General features: G+C 42.0%; 1 protein-coding gene across 1 annotated transcript; it reads right to left on the bottom strand.

Annotated features, from left to right (window-relative positions):
• Nucleotides 1–9,117: 9,117 nt before the first annotated feature.
• On the bottom strand, nt 9,118–21,483 carry LOC112232344 (malonyl-CoA decarboxylase, mitochondrial). The gene is made up of 5 exons (XM_024399328.2): nt 20,839–21,483; nt 14,647–14,759; nt 12,872–13,028; nt 12,559–12,711; nt 9,118–10,056 (listed from the first exon to the last, which is right to left on the bottom strand). The coding sequence occupies exons 1-5, from the start codon at nt 21,385–21,387 to the stop codon at nt 9,514–9,516; spliced, it is 1,515 nt and encodes a 504-aa protein (XP_024255096.1). The 5' UTR covers nt 21,388–21,483; the 3' UTR covers nt 9,118–9,513.
• Nucleotides 21,484–27,438: the final 5,955 nt, after the last annotated feature.

Raw genomic sequence — 27,438 nt, 5'->3', positions numbered from 1 at the left:
TTGCTTCCAGAGGCAGTTTGGAACTCGGTAGTGAGTGTAGCAACCAAGGACAGACGGCCTACGTACTTTACGGCTTACATGCTTCAGCACTTGGCAGTCCCGTTCTGTGAGCTTGTGTGGCCTACCACTTTGCGGCATTGTTGCTCCTAGATGTTTCCATTTCACAAAAGCAGCACTTACAGTTGACCGGGGCAACTCGAGCAGGGCAGAAATTTGACAAACTGACTTGTTGGAAAGGTGGCATGCTATGATGGGGCCATGTTGAAAGTCACTGAGCTCTTCAGTAAGGCCATTCTACAGCCAATGTTTGTCTTTGGAGAATGCATGGCTGTGTGCTCAATTTTATACACCTGTCAGCAACGGGTGTGGCTGAAATAACCGAATCGACTAATCTGAAGGGTTGTGCACATACTTTTCTTCATATAGTGTATCTTATTCCATTTGCTTTTTGGCTGTTCGGACTGCAGGAAAAATAACAGATTTGAATGAGATATGCGAAAAAATTGGATTTGAGTCACTTCAAACGGCCAAAGTGAACAAGGCTTTACAGGCCGGCTCCTTTCACTGGCGGCTGATGAAATTCAGCACTGACACGGAGAGCTGTGCTCTTTGACACTGCATGGTGTAATTGCAGAGATCAGCCTTTTGTGTAGCAGAGAGCAGCAATCACAGCAACCAATTATAGCACAGAGAGTGGAGTTCCCACATAGAGATGCATGTACCAGAACTCACCGGTAGAAGTACATCACAGGGTGTTTACAGTAGCTGGGTCCGGCCAGGTCTCTCAGTCTAGTGGATAGGTAGGCTCAATCAGTTGATGTATAATTCCAAATCGAATCCCAGCCCAGCAGCCCCTACCCCAAGGCCCTTGATGTACGTACATCTGAAAGCATTGGATTGGAATCTAGCAATCCGTTTCCCACTCTGGTCATGACACCCCATTTATTATGGACTCGCATGAGACTGGTAGACTTAATTTATTTGACTGTTCATTTGTCAATTAGCTTGTTCATTCATTTACCTGTAATTATTCCCCAGGCTGGCTCTTGCTGTACATTATCACTTGAATTTGACGGGATAACAGAGTGTTAAATGTGTGTGCCTTAAATTCCCTTTGAACCATGGCTTAGAGTGACCACCATTGAAGTCTATCAAACTAAACATAATTGAAGAGGAGGAGCAAAACAGTTTTGAAGTTATAGCTCTCCCAGGAGAAGCTGGCAGAGCAGTGACTTTAACACTTCAGGGTGAAAGTTAAGTGTTTAGATCACATAGATACGTGTCTTCTGGAAACAGAACACTATCAAATCACTTTCATCCCAGCTAGCACATTTGGTTCCTTGGAAGTGGTGGGAATGTACGTTTTTGGTTTCTCATTTGTTCTGGGAATGAAGCCATATGTTTCCTGGCCGATAAAACAAAGTTATTTAAATGTTCTGAGAGCGGAGGTGAAAATGTTGCATGTTCTGGGAATGTTTTTTAGGTTGAAGGCAGGTACTAATAACATTTAACTATGGTTTCCTGGAAGTTTTGTCATTCTGAGAACAGAAATAGGTTATTTGGAGGTTTTTGAATAACTTCCTAAAAACTGTCACTGAATGTTTCATTAAGACTGTTTGCTTAGGTTATCTGTTTTGAAGACATGGACATTCATTTGTTTAGGCATTAACACATGTATTTTGTGCGGTAAGGTATTAGTGAGAATTGAACCTGTTCTGTGTCCATGGAATTAGGGAACCACCAGGATGGAGCTACTGAAGTCTAAGAATGGAACAAAAAGGGCAAAAAAAATTGTGGAAAATAAGTCTGATGAATATTTTCTAATAGGAGTATGTTTTTTTGAATAAGGATGTTGATTTGGGAAACTCTTTTGAAGTCAGGAGGATGGTGACGGCGTAGGGAAGTGGATGCAGTCAAAGTAACCAGGAGTGGTATGGTGTTGATATCGTTAGTATCCAAGGAGCAAAAGGAGTATGCATTGTGGCTTTTGAAATTATCAACGCATGGACAGCTTTGATTTTCAGAGCAGGGCACCGGTAAAAAGTAATATCTGGTATCCCGTTGGACACTGATAGTCAATATCTAAAAAGGCCTAATAAGGCTAAAAAGTTCAGGAGTGTTATGAGTGCGCTGAGAGTCGGGAAGCAAGTTCAGGGAGTGCGTTTTAATAAATAAAACAATGCACCACCATGAAAACAGAGTCAATAACACCTGAGGAAAGAACCAAGGGGAGTGACAGATATAGGGAAGATAATCAAGGAGGTGATGGAGTCCAGGTGAGTGTCATGAGGCGCAGGTGCGTGAGACTGGTGACAGGTGTGCGGGATAATCAGCAGCCTGATAACCTAGAGAGTATACGTGACAAGGAGTAGTCAATGAACATCGCTTAACCTGTATGGAGATTGGGAAAAAGAAGAAAAGTTTATTTGTATAATTGATGTTTGATGAAGTGTATCAACCAGCCTGTAAAGCTGGGATATATAATATATGCCATAAGAGCGTTCGTGCAAAACCCGATGCAAATTAAGAAGTGTAAAAAGTGTGGTTAAGTGTTTGTAGACGGAAGGAATATGTTATCTAAGAGACTGTGAATGTAAAATGTTACAACTGTGGTGGGGATCATATTATTGAATTCCCTGAGTGCCCTGTCAGGGTGAAAGAGGCTGAGGTGTCAAGGATCAGGGCTGTACAGCAGATCTCCTAGGTGGAGGTGGTGAAAAGCATTTGAAGGGGCAAGAGGCCACAGTTCTGAAGAAGATATTGTGGTGGATGCATCGCAACCAGTTGTTAATGTTATACATCAATCAAGTGATCTGGAAACACTTATTGTGAAGGTGGATTTTGTAGCATTTATAGCCACAGTTATTAATTGTACTTCACAAGTGTCCAAGAAGCTGGACATCATTATATCTGCAGCCAATAAGTTTTTATGCCTCTAACTTAACGGCAGATGCATTGCAAGGACTACTGTCGCAGGAAAATGTCCCGCCCTCACAGGATACTTCTGAGCCTGTGTAGGGACCTGATTAGAACAGAGAAGCAGGCTGATTTAGTTTAATTTACATTTAGTTTGTATGGAAGTTTTTATATACAGTACCAGTCAAAAGTTTGGGCACACCTGCTCATTCAATGTTTTTTCTTTATTTGTACTATTTTCCACAACGTCAAGAGTGTGCAAAAATGTCATAAAGGCAAAGGCTGGCTACTTTGAAGAATCTCAAATATAAAATATATTTTGTATAACACTTTGTATATTTTGTATGATATAACACTTTTTTTTCATTACTACATGATTTCATGTGTGTTATTTCATAGTTTTGATGTCTTCACTAATATTATACAATGTAGAAAATAGTAAAAATAAAGAAAAAGTAGGTGTGTCCAAACTTTTGACTGGTACTGTATACGTATTCTTTTTTTACCCTGCATTTTTTTTCTCCATTTTGGGGATCTTTATTATCCACCTGTACAGTAAGTGGCGGAATGCAAATATAATTGTTGCGAACGCCATTATACCGAAGAAGAGGTTTTGTTGACGCTGAGAACAGAATGTATATGTTTTTAAAAAGCATTCTTAGAACATTCTTAGAATGTTCTTTATGGAAGGTTTTCTTAATATTCTGAGAAAAAAACATAAGGAAACCTGTTGGAAACTTTTGCTTCAGTATTGAAATTCCCACAGAAGAATGTTGTTTCTTATTATTCTCTGAACTATTTGAGAACATTTCCAATGTCAAACCAGTTGGAGAATATTCCTAGAAGATGACCAAAAATGTAATTAAATGTAACCATGTTTGAACTTTTAAGGAAACGTAAGTAAGTAATGAAATGCCAAGAAAATAAAGTTAATTTGTCAAGTTCCTTAAATGTGCTGAGAATGTTCCAAAAACCAAGCATTTAAGAGGCACCATTCCCAGAATGTTGCGGGAAGATTGTATGCAAAATAACCATAGCACAACCACGATCTCACCAAGAAACATTATGGTTCTCAGAATGTTATGGTTCAGCTGGGATATGACAGAATGTGTGATGCTATGGGTTCTATCTCATCTTTTCAGCTTCCGAATAATATTCTGCTGCTGTTACGTCTCCTGGAGATAGTACACCTCCTCCGGAAGTCATTCTACCCGACAGTAATGAGGAGCTGAGGCAGCGATGGAGACGTATGTCTCTCAGAACGTGGACCATGGTGCTTGTCGGAGGTCTGTCTGACGTACGTACCCAGGGAATGCTAGCTAATTAGCAGTGAGCAGAGAGCTTAATCCCCATCTAAGTCATTAGGCAGAGAAACAAACAGGGCCCCCTGCTCTGAATGGCTGTAATTAAGAAAGATCTCTGACAGCCAGCTACATGTTACAGTCATCTAAACTCCACTCCTCTGTCAAAAAAAGCTTCCCCACTCCCTGCAACCTTCCCGTACCCCTCACTCCCCCATCTACCCCCTATGTCCCTCTACTCCCAAAATCCTGGCCAGGACTGATACGCTGAGTAATGAATCCCCTTAACACTGCTGTAATGCCACCCGAATATGAATTTAATGATAGCTAGCGCTCTTTCACTCCCATAATCCCTTCTTTGCTTTCATTTATTCCTCTTTCTTTCCTTGATTTGAGTCATCCATGGCATTATTTGCCAGTAATTCAAACTGCCTGGATATTAGAGTGAGCTCTGGGCAGGCAGGCATGTACCTTTTAATTTATCCCTTCATCCCCTGGTGGGCTGGCGCAACATGTCCTATTTATAGCTGACAATCAAATGCAGTGACGGATGCGCTTCTTGCTGACATTGTTTAGGTCTTATCGTGATTGTACTGGATATTTCAGATCAATCTGTCCTGAGATCCATAATTACTGCATGTAAACATCAACCGTGCCCTGCAGTCAGTCATGTTCCTACACCAACACAATTGCAAAATCACTGACGCAGACAATCACACTGAATTACACACTTAGAAGCTAGTTACACATTCACATGCTGCCAGAAAGACGCGCTTACAGGGTCAGTGAATGACGGGGTTTTGTGATGGGTTTGTCCACAAGAAATAGAGTTCAATGCCTAAGGTGAGATCAAGGCTGTAAACATTGCTTTTTTATTATTCAACATTGAGAGATGGAATATTGATCTTTGACCTTGTCAGTGTTTACATGTCACTCTTGTGGAGGAATGGTTTGAGGCACTGAGAAAAGTGTTGTGGTTAGAAAATATTTTGTTAAGCAGTAAATGTCTCACCTCATACATCTGATACAGTATGTATAGATTTCATGTGATGTGGAACATAATGACATGCATTGGGGTTAGGTTGGGTTGGAAGTTCATGTAGGATCGACTGTAGGCTAGGTAGGTGCATTGATTGAGTGTTAAAGTTACCAAAGGATATTCAATCTGGAAGATGGCAGCTCTTTTCAACTGGCCCTAATTGCTGGTGCACAGTCACCTTAATCCGCCTCTGGAATGAATAAATTAACAAAGCATTTTCCTACATTCCCTTATGCAGATTAGAGTGAGTGTTGACACCTGGCCCACACTTGTGAAGCAGCTGTTGGAGATGGGAACAATTCAGGCTTGTTTAGATCCAAAATACCCCAGGTGGCCTGCCACCACTCACTCCCACCCTCTCCCACTGCTCTGGGCTAGTAGACCACAGAGACGCACAGTCAAACCCTAGCTCTTACCCTTTCACCGTTGAGACTATTGATGATTTCTGAGTTCACGTTGAAGCTCAGTTAGGGAAATAACCTAAATTAACCCCTTATTACAGTGAGGACTAATGTAGCCACAAGCAGGCAGCAGCATCAATGAATTCAGCTCAATGTTAGTTCAAGTTGTACTCATGCATTCTGACCACCATTTCATGCATTACTGTACTTACAACATGAAACATGGTGCAGAACCCAGTGCAAACATTCCATACAGTAGCTTTTATTCGTAGAGTCAGTGTTTATGCTCATAGCTGCACATTTCTATTTTCCATGAACAGGATTAACAGAACTTCAAGACAGCAGTTTGATCATGTCCAAAATCTCCCAATAATTATGCTAATTGTTGGGCTGACTATTTTCAAAGCTTACAATTTCCACACAGTATCTCTTTTACTATTCTCCTTTTGAATAAAAAGAGGAAAAGAAAGGCAAACAACGAGGCCTTTTTCCCTTGTTGAATTCTTTGACTTAATTACTTCCGTAGCATGGCCTAACCCTCAGGAGACCCTGTGGATTTAGGTTTGTGATTAGAGACAGAACGGCGGGCACATAGAACCTAACCAAATGAAAACACCAACTTCAATGTGCAGTTAGGGGGAGAATAAAATGCTAATGCTTAGCATTTTAATTAAACATTATCTTTCTGAAAAACCACAATTTATTTAACGTCTACAGTATTTCCTTTTTACAAATCACTATGCTCATTTCAATATCTTGTTTCCTTTCCATTGAGGAAAGAGCGAAAGATGGCAACATCATCAACATATTGTAATCAGGAGGGTTGTGTTAATTGACTATTTGGCTTATTTGGCCTTTTCTAAATGCACCTCGCTACTGCATTGTGAAAATACAAAAAATAAACATTAAGCACTCAGTACTGGCACCCCTTTGCAGTCCATTTCAATGGTAGTCAGTAATTAGACTGTACACACACACACACACACACCCCACTGGGCACGCACTGGTTGAATCAACGTTGTTTCACATTCACAGTTTAGTTTGCAGTCTTATCCAGAGCGACTTACATGAGAAATTAAGGTTAAGTGCCTTGCTCAAGGGCACATTGACAGATTTTTCACCTAGTCCACGTCAGTTCAATGAAATTATGTTGAACCAACGTGGAATTTATGTTGAATTGACATCTTTGCCTAGTGGGACAGGCCTGGAGTCAAAACATGGATTAAACTCCTATTATCTGCATGGAATATTATGGCTCTGATTCATTTGTAAAGAGAACATAATTGAAATTGTCTGGTCTGTTAGCATATAATTAATAGAAGATAATGTCATGATCATAGATTTAGGAGAATGATACCTGTAACCAAAGAATTTACTTTATGTTTTTATGCTATGCTATTTACTTAGATGTAAAAGGAATATTAACGTTTGATATCCATATTCATCAGGTCCTCAAAATGCATCAGGTTTAGAAAGATGACATGAATTACAGGTGCTTTGGATTAGACAGGCTGTCCACTCGACATTAGACTGGACCAGGCAGTATGACTATGGTCAGCTCATTCTCATATTCACTATATTTCATGTTAGACACACGATATTCATAACAAGAGCAGGAACATGAGGGTTGATGTATGTGCTGTGATATGGGAAAATAACTTTGTAGTGTATGTGCCTTCCCTAAGTGTAGTGGCAGATCGAAGCCATTAAAAAGGGTGTAAAGTGGCAACTAATCCATTCTGGCTGTAATTGCTTATTAACAAATGGCCCCTTAAATGATAATGTGGATTTGGCAGGCAGCTGGAGTCGTGTTGATTAGAATGATGTGACATATCTCCAGGTCGTCAGTGTGGCCAGCAGTGCCTCATATTTCACAACACATCTGCATCTTCATGCCAACACATTCACCTTGTACAACTCAGTAGTAGCAAATATTAGCAAAACGAAAGCCTTACACCTTAATATTGACAAAAACATAAGGTGTACATTTCCATTCCATACAGGTTTACAATAGCTGTCATAGTCAGTAATCACCCTTTGAGTACTGTTGAAGAAAGCTGTGTGTGTGGGTGTGTGTGTGTGTGTGTGCGTGTGGCAGCATCAAGTGCCACATGAGATGGATTCTGAATAGAGAGTGAGATGGGTCTACAGGACTTCAATACTAATGTAATGCTGTGACTGACAGATCTAGTAATCCTTTGAGAGGTACCTAGAATAAATCAGCTTTTCTATGGGATTCTCAAGTGCTTCTAAGATTATCCTCTATCATGCAGTACTCTCCTCAAATTAAATGTATCAGCCTATAATGGATGGCAATAACATGACCACGCTCTCTCTCATCCCTCACACTAATTATACATTTACACCATTGACATATTCATTCACACATCAAATCAATTAAAGCATTATGTACATGTTCTATAGTTATTTTCTCTTGTCTGACAGGTTGTGATACAGCCTGGAATCAAACCAGAGTATGTAGTGACACCTCTAGCACTGAGAGCCACTCAGGAGCCCCATAGCCTCATATTGTTATGTAATTCTACTGTTACTTTTTATTTTTACTTTATTTTGATTAAGTAAATATTTTCTACTTCTTGAAATACACTGTATGTTAAGAGCTTGTAAGTAAGCATTTCACAGTAAGGTCTACACCTGTTGTATTCGACGCATGTGACAAATGACATTTTATTTTAATGTTACCATTTCCATGGAAACTCCTGTCCATGGTGGTGGAACGGTGTGACCTCCTTGGACTTTGCATTCCTCACAAGTGTTCCTCTTCCTGTCTGTTTCACAAGAGGAATGCTTTCTCAAGGGCATCCTTTAAACACTGTCATTTTATGCTCACTGATTCCCTCCCCTGCTTTAAAGTGAATTCCATAAATCTATCCATTTATTTAAACTTTATTTCTCACTTCATTAGTTTCAGGGACAGTGTGGCTGGCTCTGAAAAAAAGTTAGGCTCCGTTGAGAGATAAAATGTAATTTCACAGTCAACTTGCTGTGATATATTATTTCACAACAATGGAGTGGGGCAGATAGGAATCCCACTTAGTTTCAGTATTTTGATGTAGCAGTACATCAGAGATTGTTCTCTAGGGAGGCTTGAGCGTTGGCAAGTGGCAAACATAGCAAGGACTATGGTCTCAACTATAGAGACCCTACACATTTTGGTGTGAATGACTTTTGCAGAAAATTACACATTTTACATAGAGAGATAAATTAAAAATGTTAAAATCTCTTGAGAGCACAGCTCATTAAATAATAGCTTGATTGAGCTTCAGTAAATAACTGATTTGTAGAGATTGTCGGGTGACAATCGGGGCCAAGAGGTAATGAGATGATAATATGGTACTGTTTTGTTCTATATAATTCTATACAATGTGGGTGTCAGTGTTATGTATTTTTCACCCGCACGGCTTTGCACATGTACACACGCCCACACAGATCAGCCAAATGAAAGAATCAAAGACATAATTTATTCCAATAGCTCTGCAGCCTATTTGCTGTGCTACAGCATCACACATTGTCAAGCAGAAACATGGCACGACCTGATAAATGTCTCTCGCTTCATTAGCTGCAGCCTCTCACACCATAAAACACTGGGAGTCTCTATCGGCGATGATAACACTACATACCCACCTCGGGAAGGAAGGGAGAGTAAAACCCATGCACTACATGGGCTAGATTGCAAAAAGAATAGAACATCTGATATCATGCCACAAATTGTCCTGACGCTTTTCAAAGCATTTTGTTTTCGCAAATTAGATCAGAGCCACCATGAAGCCAGCAAGTCCTGGACCTAGAGGCATCTTTAATACCAAGTGTGGGTGTACATATGTGTCCATGGAGCTCAGAGTTTGCTGTTCTTCTGAAACTGTGAGACCAAGCTCAGCACCTGCTCTGTGGCTGTGATGATTTTATTGTGCATGTAGGCAGCGCTGTTGGACGTGGTCTCCTGCAGGAAGTATCTGTAGTTCACCATGATGCCACAGGAGTTGGCCACTCCACGCGGGCTGGTGTCTGCATGCCAGTTCAGTCTCCACATGGTGGCGCCGTTCTGCAGGTGGAAATTGGCCACAGGGTTTAGGGCATAGCCGCGCCTCTTCTCTCCATAGAGGTACCAGGCACAGAGGCGCATCAGGGCGGGCTCCAGGATGTGGACCAGGTGTTCAGAACGGGTCCAGTCACCGGTGCTGATCAGCTTACGCAGGGCATCCAGGGCGTTGGTATCAGGGGTTGTGTTTGTGACATCTGCCACCTTCCCCCACTCGCAGTCCGTTAGCAGCTCCACGCGGCCCTCCTTCCGGTGCTGGCTGAGCAGGCCCTGTAGCCAGGAGGAGAAGCCCGGGATGGGAGACAGGCTGGAGAACTGGGACATGTGGGGAAACTCACTCTGCAAAGACAGAAAGATAGGAGAGTTAGTCTGAGGTAAACCTCCTTAGTATGAAACAACTCTGTCTACACCAGTTAATAAACAATACCAATGTGGTATTATAGAGAGATTAGAAATACATCTTATTAAGATACATTAATTGTATTAAACTTTTTGGTTAAAATAAGCTAAATTATCTGTCAGTGACATTAGATAATTTAGCTTGGTAAGAAGAAAAATACATGAAGTGAATTATCACTAAGATATTTAGGCTCACTTTCTGCAGTGTGTACACTGCCCTCCCTCTCTATCACTTTTAATACCTTCCATCCAAGCTCTTGACTCTGGTCCCTATTCCCTAGTGCCTCTCTGCCATCATCACATGCTGCCTGCCTGCTGCCTACGTTCCACACTCTCTTCTATCTTGCCCTTCTTTACAAGCTCTCTTCCTTGCCCTCTCTCTTCTAATCCCTGGCCTTTCTCTCCCTCTCTGTTCTGTTGACTCTTGCTTGTCAAGGCTGTTAAGGTACAGAGCTGTGTGGAGTGTTGATTCACAGGAGGCAGCAGGAGGCAACATGTGTCAGACAACTCCTGGAAGCAGATGTTGGAGTGTGCCTTCTCCCACTCTCTCTCCCTCTCAGCCTCTTTCTCATTCATTCCCCTGTACTTCAATCACACGAGTTAGTGGATCTGAGGAAAACCATGTCAAGAGGTCACTTTCCAATTATTTCATCAGTTTAATTTACTGTAAAACCTTGGTCAGCGGGCTTAGATCAGGCGTGCAATCCACAGAGACCTGAGAGATGAGGACAGCCAGAATGAGGGAGACAGTAAAGGTGTAACGCTGAAAGACAACGGGATCCTCCTCCCTTCTTCTTAAATCACAGAAAGACCTTTTATTTTCCTTCCTCTCATCCATCCATTATTAGTGGTCTCCCAGCGGCTGTGGAGCTTTTCTATTCCCCTTGATGTGGGGCGTAACACTGCCATGGCACTGCACACAGTCACAGTCCTGAGCCAGCCCAGAAGCTCAAAGTTCTTAGTTTTTTTCCCCCAACTGATATGAGGGCTATTAGGATGGCCATGGGATAAATCCAGAACTCATAGGCCACAAGAAAAGGCTTTGTAAAACAAAATCAAGTTTCTGCTTCAATTCGAAATCCTCAGAGTTCAGACGGGACTACAGATAAGATGTTCAAGCCCTACAGAACAATGTACATCCCCCGATAATTTTAACCAATGTTAGGAGTGCTTACAGAACAATGGAAAGGCTAGAACACGTAGGCCAGGACTAATAGTTGAGGTAAAGAGGTCAATCGAACTCGACCAAAACAATGGAATTGCCATGGAAACGCATGGGGGAAAGGGCCGTGGTGGAAAGATCCCGAGTCTCCTCATTGTCCCCCAGCAAAATCAGCCTAGATTTAGCCTACATTGTCTTTCACACTGTTGAGGTAAAAATCTGAGTACAATACTTGTATGGATGCCAACCCCAACACGTTCATGTCATCGTCACCAATCAACTGCATTACAGTCAAAAACGACTTGACTACCACCAACAATTTATGTATGCTAGCTATGCTAACCATCTTATATGAACAGGAGTTAGCATTTAGCAGTCACTTCTTATAAACCCAAATATATCCAAATAGGACTTAAGTAACCACATTGTGGGCCTGTTACAATACATGAATCATGACGGATTTGATGAATATCCACTTTGTTAGATTAGATTTGTTGAACGTGCGCCAATCTGGTCAATAGAACGGTCAACATAACATTGACTCCTTTACCGTGTCGATGCTGCTGAATGTATATAGGGCTACTGTACAAATCAACAAGACACACAACTGCACAGACCACTTACTCTAAGCATACAAGCCTATACTCTATCAGACTATCAACTACCCTCACATCAAAACCATCTGAAATGTCATTATTTCGCTCTCGGTCTTGATTGATGTGTGGAGATGGTTATTCAATCATGCTGATATCCACTCTTTACCCTGAAAAACATATCTCAGATGCAGGTAGAACTGCAAGATTGTGAGAGAGTAGTTGGCTTAATTGAGAAACTCAAACGACTAAGAGCAATCAAAAAAAATAGCCAAAGCATGTTATATAACCAATATATAGACAAGCTATATATATATATATATAGACAAGCTATCATAATAACCACTCCTTTCACACTGAAATGACCTCCAGTTTATGTTGAACTATTGCTGTGATTGACTGCCATCTGTTTACTGGCCATGGCCAGAAATGCTTGGTGACGTGAGTGGTTCTCTGGAACTTCTCTGGAAGAGTGAATGGAAATTATCAGGTGACATTGAAGCAGGTGACAAACAGAGAGTAAAGGACCCTGGAGCTGGCTAATAAATCAACGAATTACGATGCAGCGGAGCAGCTGGTTTTCCTAAGAGACGTTCCACAGTGTTCAGCTAGTCACAGGAGAAGGGCAGTCCCAGTCTTTCTGTCTGCCTGCTCATTTAGACAGTGGTGATGTCATTCTCCACCCACCTGTAGCTCCCGCACAACTCTCTTGATGAGGACGTTCCCTAGCTCCACCCCCTGCAGGCCAGCCTGGGTGGAGGAGATGGAGTAGAACACTGCTGTATTGACTTTGCTCACATCTTCCTCCGAGTCCAGGGTAGCAAATTCTCTCACGATACTCTATTCGACAAGAGAAACAACATTGTTGGAGTCAGACACACAGTCAATTATCAAAATGTGGTTCGTGACCTGAAAAGAGGAAAAGTAATATGAATCCACATGACAGCCAAACAAACTTATGAATTTATGCATTCTTTCATATTCCATATAAACCTCTGACCTGTATGTTATCAGAGATGTCCTCTGTGAGTGCCACATGCAGGACAACCAGTGGCTCCCCTGGCATGGCAGCGTGGGTGAAGGCATAGCAGCGACGGTACGGCCCAACTCTACGCTTTATATCTGTCCAGTTTCTCACAGGGTGCACAGCTTCGTACCTGGCAGATCATAGTGATGGTTAGATATGGGTTTAGGGTAGAGGTTGACCGATTATGATTTTTCAACGCCGATACCGATTATTGGAGGGCCAAAAGGGTCGATACCGATTAATCGGCCAGTCAGCCAGACTCTTCCAGATCTGATTCTTCCAATCTGCCAATAGATCTGCCATCAACCAGACTCTTCCAGATCTGCCAGTCAACCAGACTATATATATAGATATATATATATTAAAATATATATATATATATATATATATATATATATATATATTTGTAATAATGACAATTACAATACTGAATTAATACTTATTTTAACTTAACATAATACATCAATAAACTCAATTTAGCCTCAAGTAGATGAAACATGAAACATGTTCAATTTGGTGTAAATAATGCAAAAACAAAGTGTAGAAGAACGTAAAAGTGCAATATGTGCTATGTAAGAAAGCTAACGTTTCAGTTACTTGCTCAGAACATGAGAACATATGAAAGGTGGTGGTTCCGTTTAACATGAGTCTTCAATATTCCCAGGTAAGAAGTTTTAGGTTGTAGTTATTATAGGACTATTTCCCTCTACACCATATGTATTTCATTAACCTTTGGATGTTCTTATAAGCACTTCAGTATTGCCAGTGTAACAGTATAGCTATACCATTTGTGTTTCATTAACCTTTGGATGTTCTTATAGGCACTTTAGTATTGCCAGTGTAACAGTATAGCTTCCGTCCCTCTCCTCGCTCCTCCCTGGGCTCGAACCAGCAACACAACGACAACAGCCACCACATCGAAGCAGCGCTAATAGCGTGCAGAGCAAGGGAAACAACCACCCCAAGGCTCAGAGCGAGTGAAGTTTGAAACGCTATTAGCGCACGCTAACTAGCCAGCCATTTCACTTTGGTCACACCAGCCTCATCTCCGAAGTTGATAGGTTTGAATTCATAAACAGCGCAATGCTTGATGCACAACGAAGAGCTGCTGGCAAAACGCACAAAAGTGCTGTTTGAATGAATGTTTATGCGCCTGCTTCTGCCTACCACCGCTCAGTCAGATACTTAGATACTTGTATGCTCAGTCAGATTATATGCAACACAGGACACGCTAGATAATATCTAGTAATATCATCAACCATGTGTAGTTAACTAGTGATTATGATTGATTGTTTTTTATAAGATAAGTTTAATGCTAGCTAGCAACTTACCTTGGCTTACTGCATTTGCGTAACAGGCAGTCTCCTTGTGGAGTGCAACGAGAGAGAGGCAGGTCGTTATTGCGTTGGACCAGTTAACTGTAAGGTGGCAAGATTGGATCCCCCGAGCTGACAATGTGAAAATCTGTCTTTCTGCCCCTGAACGAGGCAGTTAACCCACCGTTCCTAGGCCGTCATTGAAAATAAGAATGTGTTCTTAACTGACTTGCCTAGTTAAATAAAGATTAAATAAAAGGTGTAAAAAAATAAAAATGTAAAATCGGCAAATCGGCGCCCGATTTCGATTGTTATGAAAACTTGAAATCGGCCTTAACTAATCGGCCATTCCGATTAATTGGTCGACCTCTAGTTTAGGGTTTGTGTGTGCATACTGTAGAGGTTTCTGTGTTTACTACAGGGGCTTCTTACTGGCTGATCTTTTGCAGTATCTCACAGGGGGACTGCCAGGTGATCCTCTCCAGACGCAGCAGACCCACAGAGAACCACTCAGACAGCAGACTCTTCAGAGTGCCATTCAGGTCCTGCAGGTAAAGGGGGGGAGGGATTGGGTAAAAACATCAGAATCCAGAGGTAAAGTACCTGTGCGCTCTGGCCAGCTACTCTTGTTAGTCTGACAGGAGGGAGACTGATCAAAACCACACAGGATGTATACTGTAGATGCTATAGTGTAGCTGACACTAAAAAACATAGCTTGTTATATTTAACTCTGAACAAAAACATCTGCTTACTGATTAAAGTGATAATTAAACACGTAACCTCAGAGCCCCACACTACCAGTCCCAGCACCTGACTAATGTCATCCAAACAGGATGACACTCCCAATGAGCTGCCATAGTGCTTACTAGTGTTTTTGGTCTTTTTTTCCCCTCAATCTGTTCTAGTGTAACCCTTATAAAAACGCAGTGAACCGTTCATCACACTATCTAGTGACTGACGGCAGCATTAATAATATTCAGCCTAGCTTCCCTTACAGGCTGGTATCAAAGGCATGGCTGACAGTAATTGTTGTTTGCTTGCTTTTATGGATGTTTTCATTAGTGGTAGTGAATATGGAACAGGTTGTTCTGGAGCCTACAGTATTGTATTTAATTTTTTTACCTTTTATTTATTTAGGGGAACCCATTGAGACCATTGTCTCATTTCCAATGGTACCCTGAGCGCAACAATTCCATAAAATATTTTCCAATAAAAACAAACAAATAAAACTACAATTTATGCACCATTTTCTCAACAATACACATTTTAAATACTCAATCAAAACAATTACAGCTCTCACTCATGTTGTAATACCTCAAAATTGAGGTGAGGTATGCTGGGAGACATAGACCCAGGCCTTGCACTTCAATAATCGCATCGCCATATGAGCAGGGTATAGTCCTCTTCCAAATATCTGAATTCATTATGGCAGAGAAAGGCTCTCTCAAAAAACAAACAGTACACGCATTGAGGGATACACAAATCCACACCATTACACCTGGCTGCATGAACTCAAATGTACTCCATCTGACTTGCCTAATAAAGGTTAAATTAAAAATAAAAATGTGGCTATTCTTCACGGAACACTCAATATTTACATATTTACTTATCTAGATGAATTTCTCCCTGGAAAGACACTACTTTAGAGGTACCACATCCACATAACCCACAGGGCCAAAAACTGGAAAAAAACGCACATTTAAAAAAAATGCGTGCGTGCGTGCGTGTGTGTGTGTCTGCTCGCTCACACCAAAAAGCCAAACTTAGAATCTGATAACAGGCACAAATACATAAATCTGAGATTAATAAAACCCTGAAAAGGAATTGATATCATGCTGTGTGAAAATAAAAACGCAGCTGCCGCCTTGTCTCTGGGTGGAAGGAGCTCACAATTCTTAGTCACACAAAAGAAAAGAAACTCTGGGAAAAATCTGTATTTCATTTGCATTCGTCAAGTTAAGTGACATGGAAGTAGAGGAGAGAGCGAGAGAAGAGGAATCAAACAAATACAATTGTTTAAACCCCCTTCTCTAGCCTTAATGGCTGTGACAATAATGTGAGCCTTTGAAAAAATCTTGAGATTCAAATCCTTAAGAGAAAATGACTTAAGTCTTTCATACCAGTAAAATTAGGAATTTGTGTTGCATGCCACAGTTGCTACACAGTAGCTACACAGTAACTACACAGCAGCTACACAGTAGCTACACAGTTGCTAGATTGCATGCACAAAGAGAACAAGAAGAAAACTGTGATGCATATAAAACAGGAACCAAAGCCAAAGTTATTCAGTTGTGCAGCCAAAGTTTCCATGGTGCAACAGGACAGCCCCTCAGCCCCCACTTCACTACGTGCCTTTTGCTCCAGTAGGCCTAGATGACGTGAGACTTAGGCTAAAATTGCTTCTGTGACAAACCACAACTAACGTACTTGTCAATTGTGAGGGACCACTACACTAAATTCACAGTAAAAGTATTTTATGAATCCCTGTTATTTTCCTCATCTCCAAGGTAATTTTGTGCACAGGTGAAGATGAATAAAAACAGTGAGAAAATAAAATCGATAGACTGACAGCAGGAAACAAATCTACTGTGGAATTCAAAGTGACACTTCTAAAGAACCTTAGTAATTGCAGTCTTGACCAATGTTCCCTCTAAGCTACGTGTGTGGCGCTGAAATATCAGCCCACAGAGAGAAGCACGAGGTTGAACTTCACTCAACTTTCTAGAGCAGTGGTCACCGACCGGTCTATCTCCAAACATTTCTGTAAATGGGTAGACAAACTATTGCCATTTTCAACCATTTCATGTACAAACTCTGCCTTCCTGGCGGGCCCAGTCTACTGCACTCTTCCTCAGCTGAGAATGACCATCAGATTCAGGCAACATCAGCCCAGTAAAATGAAAAAATGTAAAGCTAATTATTTCAAATGTATGCTAACTCAGCTGTGCTTAACAAGTAATACAACAACGGACAATATGCTGTGATAATGTATTGGGCCTATAGCTTACTGCACAAACCTCATTGCTATAGTACTGTTTATAATAGGTTAATGTTGTATAGGTTAACTAAGTCATCTTGCATTTTGATTCAAAAGTGATCTTGATTCAGAAAAGTTTGGTGACCATTGTTCTAGAGTTTTCCCTGTTAACACTATCAACGTCTCCCTTTACTTTGGCAATTGTGATCAAATCAATGCAATATTAGTCACTTTCAATTCAAAATACCGAAACAAAACAAACTATGCAAGAGATTTTGTTGTAGGCAGAACACACTACTCAGCCCGTACTCTACACAGACCAATGAGGCATAAACAATCAGAGCTGCAGTAGGCCTATACGCAAATAGACCATTGCTATATATGAATCTGTGCCATTTACTTTGAACTGGACCGCATTTACAGCATGAGCGGTCGTGAGTAGATGCGCTTGTTTTGAGATCAAAGCGAGAAGTGGATGTAGCCACGTTAGCACATTTTGTTGATATCCTTTGCTAATTAGTGAGTTATTAACCTAGTTATAGATTACTTTTACTCAGCAATAGGGGAGAGATTGCATCCTACAAGAGCACAAAACGTATACATTTCTAGACATCTTTGAAATGAGAGTCAGAGATTTTTTTCTGTCTTTTCTGTGTTGCATTTTAAGACACACTTGAATAAGCTTAGTAGCCAATAGGCAGAGGGTAATATAGTTTGTCTGATTCTCTGTAATAAATGGTATGGGAATGCATTTTATTTTGTAAAGTGGTGTCTTGCATCAAACAACAACATTTTCTGTTACCTCCTTGTCTGAAGGAAAAGTGGATAAACAGGTTGATATCAAGCCCTGCAAGTTAATTTTTTTAAATTCTCATGGAATGTAGGCCTACATTGAACACCACACATTGGCTGCTACGGTAGGATGAATGATCAAACAGCTATATCCATGTTAAAATGTTATGGGATGCATTTTCTCCATTGTTTTTGAGGGCAGGCTACTCTGGCAGGCTTACATTATGATCAAATAGCCACAGTAACCTACATGGCCATTGTTAAAACTGTAACTTAAAGAGGGTACAGCCTCAGTGGTCACAGTAAATGTGTGCTGGATGTTGCACAGAATTTTCACAACATTCAAGTTTGCACTCAGCTGACATGAAATTTGCTCAGCGACAAAACATTTTTTTGAGGGAACATTGGTCTTGACCATTTCAAACTTATGAGGCTAGGCCTATTTGATAGTTCAGAGTTTAAAAAAAATACATTTCCTGCTCGTCTTTCTGATGTTTTAATCACTATAACGATTATGAAAACCTCTCTTCCCACAAACACATTCTATTGTAGGTGAGAGGCTCTCATTTACATTCAAGAGGGGCCATACTTGCGAAGTTGAATCTGGACCTCAGTCTCAAAATGCGCATCAGCCAATTACGATCGTCGATGTAGTTGCGCGTGATAGAACGTTATATTGCAGCTGGTCCCATTAGGTAGCCTGGCACACAGTAGCCCTATGCTAACCTCACCAGGTAAAAAAATAATGTATTAACGAATTCTGCATCAGCCTATCAAAAACCTTAGAATTTATATCCACCAACCAAAGGCATTTCATAAAATAGATCAACCTGGCCACCAGAGGGATATTTTAAACCTCCAAATTCAAGGTTTACTTTTGTTCCACTAGGTCTGTAAAGTGTAGAGTCCCAATATTGCATGATACATCCTTGACTATTAAGTAGTGTTATATCGCATGCAACTAAGTCCACGATTTTAATTGTCTGATGCACATTGAGACAGAGGTCCAGGTTAAATTTAAACTTATTCTAATGTTGCAGTGTATGGAGGCCACATTTCTTTCCCAAAAGTAAGGGGGACATTGTATACAGTACAGCTATTTTCGCCTACTGCATTGACAGTGCCACCTTTGTTAAAGTAACTCCTCTCGTTATCATGGCAGATTTCTCAAACACAGGTAAAGGGGAAAAGAGCTGGTCCAGCAGAACATAACCAAATCCCTGTGAGACTTAACTAATCTATAAAGAGGCCAAATAATAACTGGAGGGAAGATGCTGGAAAACTAAACAAAGCATGTCCTAATTGATGACCAATTAGATGTTCCAGTTAAGCAATTTCATCTCTGCTTTTTCACCTCCATGTCCCACAGCACCCAAGGGGAAGCAAGGGGAACAATACTTGTATCTATTAAATAAGGTCTTTGTCAGACACACTGATGTGGATACAAGATGGTAAATTGCCTCAGAAAGGGTTGGAGGAAGTGATGGGTGTAAGAGTATAATGTCTGATTGGACTGATCAGCGGCGAACTGGGACCAGAAATCAGGTCTGGCATTTGACAAACCGGACAATGTTTTTTTACTTGAGACCCCAACATGGACCATTTGTTTTATCCCTCAAGGCACACAGGCCCATTATTAGCCAGATAATGATCATTTTGTGAAGAAACAAAAACAAGTTAAGACAGGCCCAGTAGGCTAAAAGTGGACCATCCCATCTAGCATTTTCCCTAAATGCCAGGTGCCTAGTTGGAACAACATTTTACAGTACCTGCGGCACTCCAGGGACAGGGTTGCCTACCCTGGGCCAATGCTGTAATGGGGTCATTCTTACAAATCTGACCAAACAAACAAAAAAATCTCAAGTGTAATTTTTCATGAAGATTAGGATCTGTACATAATCTATTTCATCATTATTATTATGTTTCTGTTTATCAGATTATGCATTTTACAAACATTAAAATTCTCATTACCGCAAGTTTTCAAAGTCCAAAAAAAGTTATAAATAAATCAATATGAAAATGTGCAAAATTCAAGCAAAAATGTACAATGTATTTCAAATAAGACACTTCCCCAAAAACTCAATATCTTAGTCCTTAGAATGGTAGATTTTTTGCAGATGCATCATGGTTTTACAACTCATTTTACTATTAACATTTTAAAACTGGTTTAATGATAATCACCCAGGAGATATGCTATGCTAACAGTAAATATAATAGGTTAGATTGTCAGATGGTCATGACATTTTAAAAATAAAACTAACGTACGTTTCTTCACTAGGGCAAAAGTCATCTGAGCTGAACTGTTCTAGCAGTCGGGTTGAAATGGGACACCAATATTAATGTAAGTCAAGGGGGGCTTCCACGTCATACCGCGTCAATAGGCCTTTTCAAAATGCCAACACTTTATTTAGTCCGTACATAACATAGGCCTGCATCTGATGTAACTTTGACACACACATTTTCAATGTACCTATTCATTTGGGTACATTATATTAGGAACCTATTTCGTCTATTTTGTTTCTTGGCAATCTGTCATAGATTCGCTTGTTTGTAAGCAAATCAAGTGTATTATGTTAGTGTTTCCAATGGAAATATAGCTAACATTTTCAATCACACCTGTCTGGTTATAGTGAAAGTTACTATTTTGGCAGGTGCAGTCAGACAATTCTGTTATTCTCTTTTGCTTAGCAATTCCCTAAATGCTCAGGAATGACAGTCGATTCCAAGGAGAGAAACACCTGTGCTTTTATATATAATTCCTGACTGCACCCTAGGAACAGGCTGTACCTGTCAAATATTTCCAAAACGCGAACGGAATTGACATTAACGGGCCAAGTTGTAAACAATGCCTTTACCCGAATATGAGGACTGTCACTTGCTTTAGATGATATTATTTCAAGCAGATCTGCACGTAGGTCAACCAGAAACTTCACTCCCGATTCCACCCTACTTATGTGATTAAGCAATTGTTTATAGCGAGGAGTCAGACTGTATCGTAACCTGTCCTCTACTTGCAGTATTGTAGCCAAGTCCCTTTGTTGAGTGTCGAGCAGCTTCCCTGCTAGCTCTGAAACTCCTTTGTGGTCAACACCAAAATCGTGTGACAACTTTGCCAGTAATTGTGACTTCTCTTCCTTTTCAAGGCTTCTGTAGAAATGCATAAATTCCACACTGTTCGATTCTGGGGGAGGCGGGGACTTCTCTCTCGTCTCGTATGTAGGTAATGGTACCACAACCCTCGTCAGTATTTCCTCCATGGATCTGACAGGGCCAGCCGAGGTGGACCGAGAGCGCACGCTTCGAAATTCCAAGGCCTCTACCTGTAAAACCGTTCCCAAAACACTTCGATGTTGCCAGCACCTCACACCACTACGCAATGTCCAAATTATGTGCTGGGGTATCATCGCAGTCTGGACGTTCTCTCTTTACAGTTGTAAATCGTAACACACGGAACACAACACAATCAGTTCCGGTGTCTTATTAAAGTGACAGTACTTTCACAAACGACCTTTTCAAACCTGTTCCTCCAATGACACTCTCCCCACCTTAAAATGCTAGGTTAAATTGTGGAATATTTTTATCCCACGTGGTCGACCTTTGCCTCTTGTGTATGGGAGAGCAATTATGTAACAAAAATATACATATTGAGTTGGAAAAGAGTGGACAGGTTCCACCCAGACTACTAAATTCCACCCAGACTAAAATTAAAACGATGTCTATGAACCTAAAATATTACTTTATTAAATACATATTTAGTTCCCCCCAAATAAAAAATACTGAAACATTTTAAAAGTTAGACTTTTTAGATAAAACTATACTAAATATATTCACATTGCCAAATAGTTTATTAAAACACACAGTTTTGCAATGAAGGTCTACATTAGCCTCAGCAGCACTCTAGGGTAGCACCATGTTGTAGCCAGAGGAAAGATAGCTTCTGTCCTCCTCTGGTACACTGAAATCAATACAAAACCTAGGAGGCTCATCCCAGGTAGCAATATTTATCTGGGCTGGACCTGGCCCACATCGGCCACTTGTGTCGCCCACATGCGGTTTGGAATTAGGGCCCTGCAGTGGCCCAGATGCGGCAGCCATAACTCAGCCAGAATTGACCCACCTTGTAACTACATTTCAAATCAAATCAAATGTTATTAGTCACATGCGTCAAATACAACAGACCTTACAGTGAAATGCTTACTTATGAGCCCCTAACCAACAATGCAGGTTTTTTTAAAATGCAGATGAGAATAAGAAATAAAAGTAACAAGTAATTAAAGAGAAGCAGTAAAAAAACAATACCGAGACAATATAAGGGGGGCACAGGTTAGTTGAGGTAATATGTACATGTAGGTAGAGTTATTATACTATGCAAAGATGATAACAACAGAGGGAAGCAGCGGTGTAAAAGAGGGGGAGGGTGGGGGCAATGAAAAAAGTCTGGTTAGCCATTTGATTAGATGTTCAGGAGTCTTATGGCTTGAGGGTAGAAGCTGTTTAGAAGCCTCTTGGACTTGGTGCTCCGGTACCGCTTGCCGTGTGGTAGCAGAGAGGTCTGTCCAACGCTGGTCCGACCAAGCTGACTCCACACTCCAAGACTGCTTCCATCACGTGGACTGGGAGATGTTTCGTATTGCGTCAGACAACAACATTGACGAATACGCTGATACGGTGTGCGAGTTCATTAGAACGTGCGTTGAAGATGTCGTTCCCATAGCAACGATTAAAACATTCCCTAACCAGAAACCGTGGATTGATGGCAGCATTCGTGTGAAACTGAAGGCACGAACCACTGCTTTTAATCAGGGCAAGGTGTCTGGTAACATGGCTGAATACAAACAGTGCAGCTATTCCCTCCGCAAGGCTATCAAACAAGCTAAGCGCCAGTACAGAGACAAAGTAGAATCTCAATTCAACGGCTCAGACACAAGAGGTATGTGGCAGGGTCTACAGTCAATCACGGACTACAGGAAGAAACCCAGCCCAGTCACGGACCAGGATGTCTTGCTCCCAGGCAGACTAAATAACTTTTTGCCCGCTTTGAGGACAATACAGTGCCACTGACACGGCCTGCAACGGAATCATGCGGTCTCTCCTTCACTGCAGCCGAAGTGAGTAAGACATTTAAACGTGTTAACCCTCGCAAGGCTGCAGGCCCAGACGGCATCCCCAGCCGCGCCCTCAGAGCATGCGCAGACCAGCTGGCCGGTGTGTTTACGGACATATTCAACCAATCCCTATACCAGTCTGCTGTTCCCACATGCTTCAAGAGGGCCACCATTGTTCCTGTTCCCAAGAAAGCTAAGGTAACTGAGCTAAACGACTACCGCCCGTAGCACTCACATCCGTCATCATGAAGTGCTTTGAGAGACTAGTCAAGGACCATATCACCTCCACCCTACCTGACACCCTTGACCCACTCCAATTTGCTTACCGCCCAAATAGGTCCACAGACGATGCAATCTCAACCACACTGCACACTGCCCTAACCCATCTGGACAAGAGGAATACCTATGTGAGAATGCTGTTCATCGACTACAGCTCGGCATTCAACACCATAGTACCCTCCAAGCTCGTCATCAAGCTCGAGACCCTGGGTCTCGACCCCGCCCTGTGCAACTGGGTACTGGACTTCCTGACGGGCCGCCCCCAGGTGGTGAGGGTAGGCAACAACATCTCCTCCCCGCTGATCCTCAACACTGGGGCCCCACAAGGGTGCGTTCTGAGCCCCCTCCTGTACTCCCTGTTCACCCACGACTGCGTGGCCATGCACGCCTCCAACTCAATCATCAAGTTTGCGGACGACACAACAGTGGTAGGCTTGATTACCAACAACGACGAGACGGCCTACAGGGAGGAGGTGAGGGCCCTCGGAGTGTGGTGTCAGGAAAATAACCTCACACTCAACGTCAACAAAACTAAGGAGATGATTGTGGACTTCAGGAAACAGCAGAGGGAACACCCCCATCCACATCGATGGAACAGTAGTGGAGAGGGTAGCAAGTTTTAAGTTCCTCGGCATACACATCACAGACAAACTGAATTGGTCCACTCACACAGACAGCATCGTGAGGAAGGCGCAGCAGCGCCTCTTCAACCTCAGGAGGCTGAAGAAATTCGGCTTGTCACCAAAAGCACTCACAAACTTCTACAGATGCACAATCGAGAGCATCCTGGCGGGCTGTATCACCGCCTGGTATGGCAACTGCACCGCCCTCAACCGTAAGGCTCTCAGAGGGTAGTGAGGTCTGCACAACGCATCACCGGGGGCAAACTACCTGCCCTCCAGGACACCTACACAACCCGATGCTACAGGAAGGCCATAAAGATCATCAAGGACATCAACCACCCGAGCCACTGCCTGTTCACCCCGCTGTCATCCAGAAGGCGAGGTCAGTACAGGTGCATCAAAGCTGGGACCGAGAGACTGAAAAACAGCTTCTATCTCAAGGCCATCAGACTGTTAAACAGCCACCACCAACATTGAGTGGCTACTGCCAACACACTGTCAATGACACTGACTCTACTCCAGCCACTTTAATCATGGGAATTGATGGGAAATTATGTAAATATATCACTAGCCACTTTAAACAATGCTACCTTATATAATGTTACTTACCCTACATTGTTCATCTCATATGCATACGTTGATACTGTACTCTATATCATCGACTGCATCCTTATGTAATACATGTATCACTAGCCACTTTAACTATGCCACTTGGTTTACATACTTATCTCATATGTATATACTGTACTCGATATCATCTACTGTATCTTGCCTATGCTGCTCTGTACCATCACTCATTCATATATCCTTATGTACATATTCTTTATCCCCTTACACTGTGTATAAGACAGTAGTTTTTTTTTGGAATTGTTAGTTAGATTACTTGCTCGTTATTACTGCATTGTCGGAACTAGAAGCACAAGCATTTCGCTACACTCGCATTAACATCTGCTAACCATGTGTATGTGACAAATAAAATTTGATTTGATTTGATTTGAGAGAACAGTCTATGACTAGGGTGGCTGGAGTCTTTGACAATTTTTAGGGCCTTCCTCTGACACTGCCTGGAATAGAGGTCCTGGGTGGCAGGAAGCTAGGCCCTAGTGATATACTGATCCATTCGCACTACCCTCTGTACTGCCTCGCAGTCGGAGGCCGAGCAGTTGCCATACCAGGCAGTGAACACGTCTCCTTCCTGAGTGATGCAACCATGCAATGCTCTCGATGGTGCAGCTGTAGAACCTTTTGAGGTTTGTTGGACCCATGCCAAATATTTTCAGTCTCCTGAGGGGCAATAGGCATTGTAGTGCCCTCTTCATGACTGTCTTGGTGTGCTTGGACCATATTAGTTTGTTGGTGATGTGGACACCAAGGAACTTGAAGCTCTCAACCTGTTCCACTACAGCCCCGACGATGAGAATGGGGGTGTGCTCGGTCCTCCTTTTCCTGTAGTCCACAATCAACTCCTTTGTCTTAATCACATTGAGGGGGAGGTTGTTGTCCTGGCACCACACGGCCATGTCTCTGATCTCCTTCCTATAGACTGTTTTGTCGTTGTCTGTGATCAGGCCTACCACTGTTGTGTCATCGGCAAACTTAATGATGGTGTTGGAGGCATTAGGATCACCACTATTATTTTAAGAATGTGAAATGTCAGAATAATAGATTTATTTCAGCCTTTATTTCTTTCATCACATTCCCAGTGGGTCAGAAGTTTGCATACACTCAATTAGTATTTGGTAGCACTGCCTTTAAATTGTTTAACTTGCGTCAAACATTTCGGGAAGCCTTCCACAAGCTTCCCACAATAAGTTGGGTGAATTCTGGCCCATTCCTCCTGACAGAGCTGGTGTAACTGAGGCAGGTTTGTAGGCCTCCTTGCTCGCACACACGTATTCAGTTCTGCCCACAAACCTTCTATAGGATTGAGGTCAGGGCTTTGTGACGTGTGAATACCTTGACTTTGTCGTCCTTAAGCCATTTTGCCACAACTTTGGAAGTATGCTTCGGGTCATTGTCCATTAGGAAGACCCATTTGTGACCAAGCTTTAACTTCCTGACTGATGTCTTGATGTTGCTTCAATATATCCACATAATTTTCCTTCCACATGAAGCCATCTATTTTGTGAAGTGCACCAGTCCCTCCTGCAGCAAAGCACCCCCACAACATGATACTGCTACCCCCACAACATGATACTGCAGCCCCAATGCTTTACGGTTGGGATGGTGTTCTTCGGCTTGCAAGCCTCCCCATTTTTCCTCAACACATAACAATGGGCATTATGGCCAAACAGTTCTATTTTTGTTTCATCAGACCAGAGGACATTTTTTCAAAAAGTACAATCTTTGTTCCCGTGTGCAGTTCCAAACCGTAGTCTGGCTTTTTTATGGCGGTTTTGGAGCAGTGGCTTCTTCCTTGCTGGACGGCCTTTCAGGTTATGTCGATATAGGACTCGTTTTGCTGTGGATATAGATACTTTTGTACCTGTTTCCTCCAGTATCTTCACAAGGTCCTTTGCAGTTGTTCTGGGATTGATCTACACTTTATGCACGAAAGTACGTTTATCTCTAGGAGACAGAACACGTCTCCTTCCTGAGCAGTATGGCGGCTGCGTGGTCCCATTGTGTTTATACTTGCATACTATTGTTTGTACAGATGAACGTGGTACCTTCAAGCGTTTGGAAATTGCTCCCAAGGATGAACCAGACATGTGGAGGTCTACACATTTTTTCTGGGGTTTTGGCTGATTTCCTTTGATTTTCCCATGATGTCAAGCAAAGAGGCACTGAGTTTGAAGTTAGGCCTTGAAATACATCCACAGGTATACCTCCAATTGACTCAAATGATGACAATGAGCATTTCAGAATCTTCTAAAGCCATGATGACATTTTCTGGAATTTTCCAAGCTGTTTAAAGGCACAGTCAACTTAGTGTTTGTTAACTTCTGACCCACTGGAATTGTGATACAGTGAAATAATCTGTATGTAAACAATTGTTGGAAGCATTACTCTTCGTGCAGAGAGTAAATGTCTTAACCGACTTGCCAAAACTATAGTTTGTTAACAAGAAATTTGTGGAGTGGTTGAAAATTAGTTTTAATGACTACAACCTAAGTGTATGTAAACCTCTGACTTCAACTGTATCAGCCAGCACTGGCACCTTGGCATCCGAGCCAGACAGACACCCCTGCTGTTGACGAGTGGTTTCAGCTCGCTGAGGAGACCTGGAAAGCTGAGCACACTCGTCTCCAGCGGGCCATGCTTCGGCACAAGGAACAGGCCGACCGCCACCGCATTGAGGCGCCTGTCTTCTCTCCAGGCAACCAGGTCTGGCTCTCCACCTGGAACCTACCTCTCTGCCCGCCCTGCCGGAAGCTGAACTCCGTGGTTTTTGGGGCCGTTTAATGTCCTGAGGAGGGTTAATGAGGTTACGTACTGTTTGCAACTC

Source organism: Oncorhynchus tshawytscha, linkage group LG06 (genome assembly GCF_018296145.1).
Source record: "Oncorhynchus tshawytscha isolate Ot180627B linkage group LG06, Otsh_v2.0, whole genome shotgun sequence".
Classification (NCBI taxonomy): Eukaryota; Metazoa; Chordata; class Actinopteri; order Salmoniformes; family Salmonidae; genus Oncorhynchus; species Oncorhynchus tshawytscha.
Note: the sequence above shows the minus strand (reverse complement) of the source record. Positions and strands in the feature narration are given on the sequence as shown.

Excerpts from the sequence above, each read along its gene's own strand:
- LOC112232344 (XM_024399328.2), bottom strand. The coding sequence starts at position 21,387 with ATGATACCCCAGCACATAATTTGGACATTGCGTAGTGGTGTGAGGTGC. Across the intron at positions 14,760-20,838 it reads GTGACAGTCCTCATATTCGG|GACCTGAATGGCACTCTGAA; the intron begins GTAAAGGCATTG and ends CTTTACCTGCAG. Across the intron at positions 10,057-12,558 it reads GAGTTGTGCGGGAGCTACAG|AGTGAGTTTCCCCACATGTC; the intron begins GTGGGTGGAGAA and ends CTGTCTTTGCAG.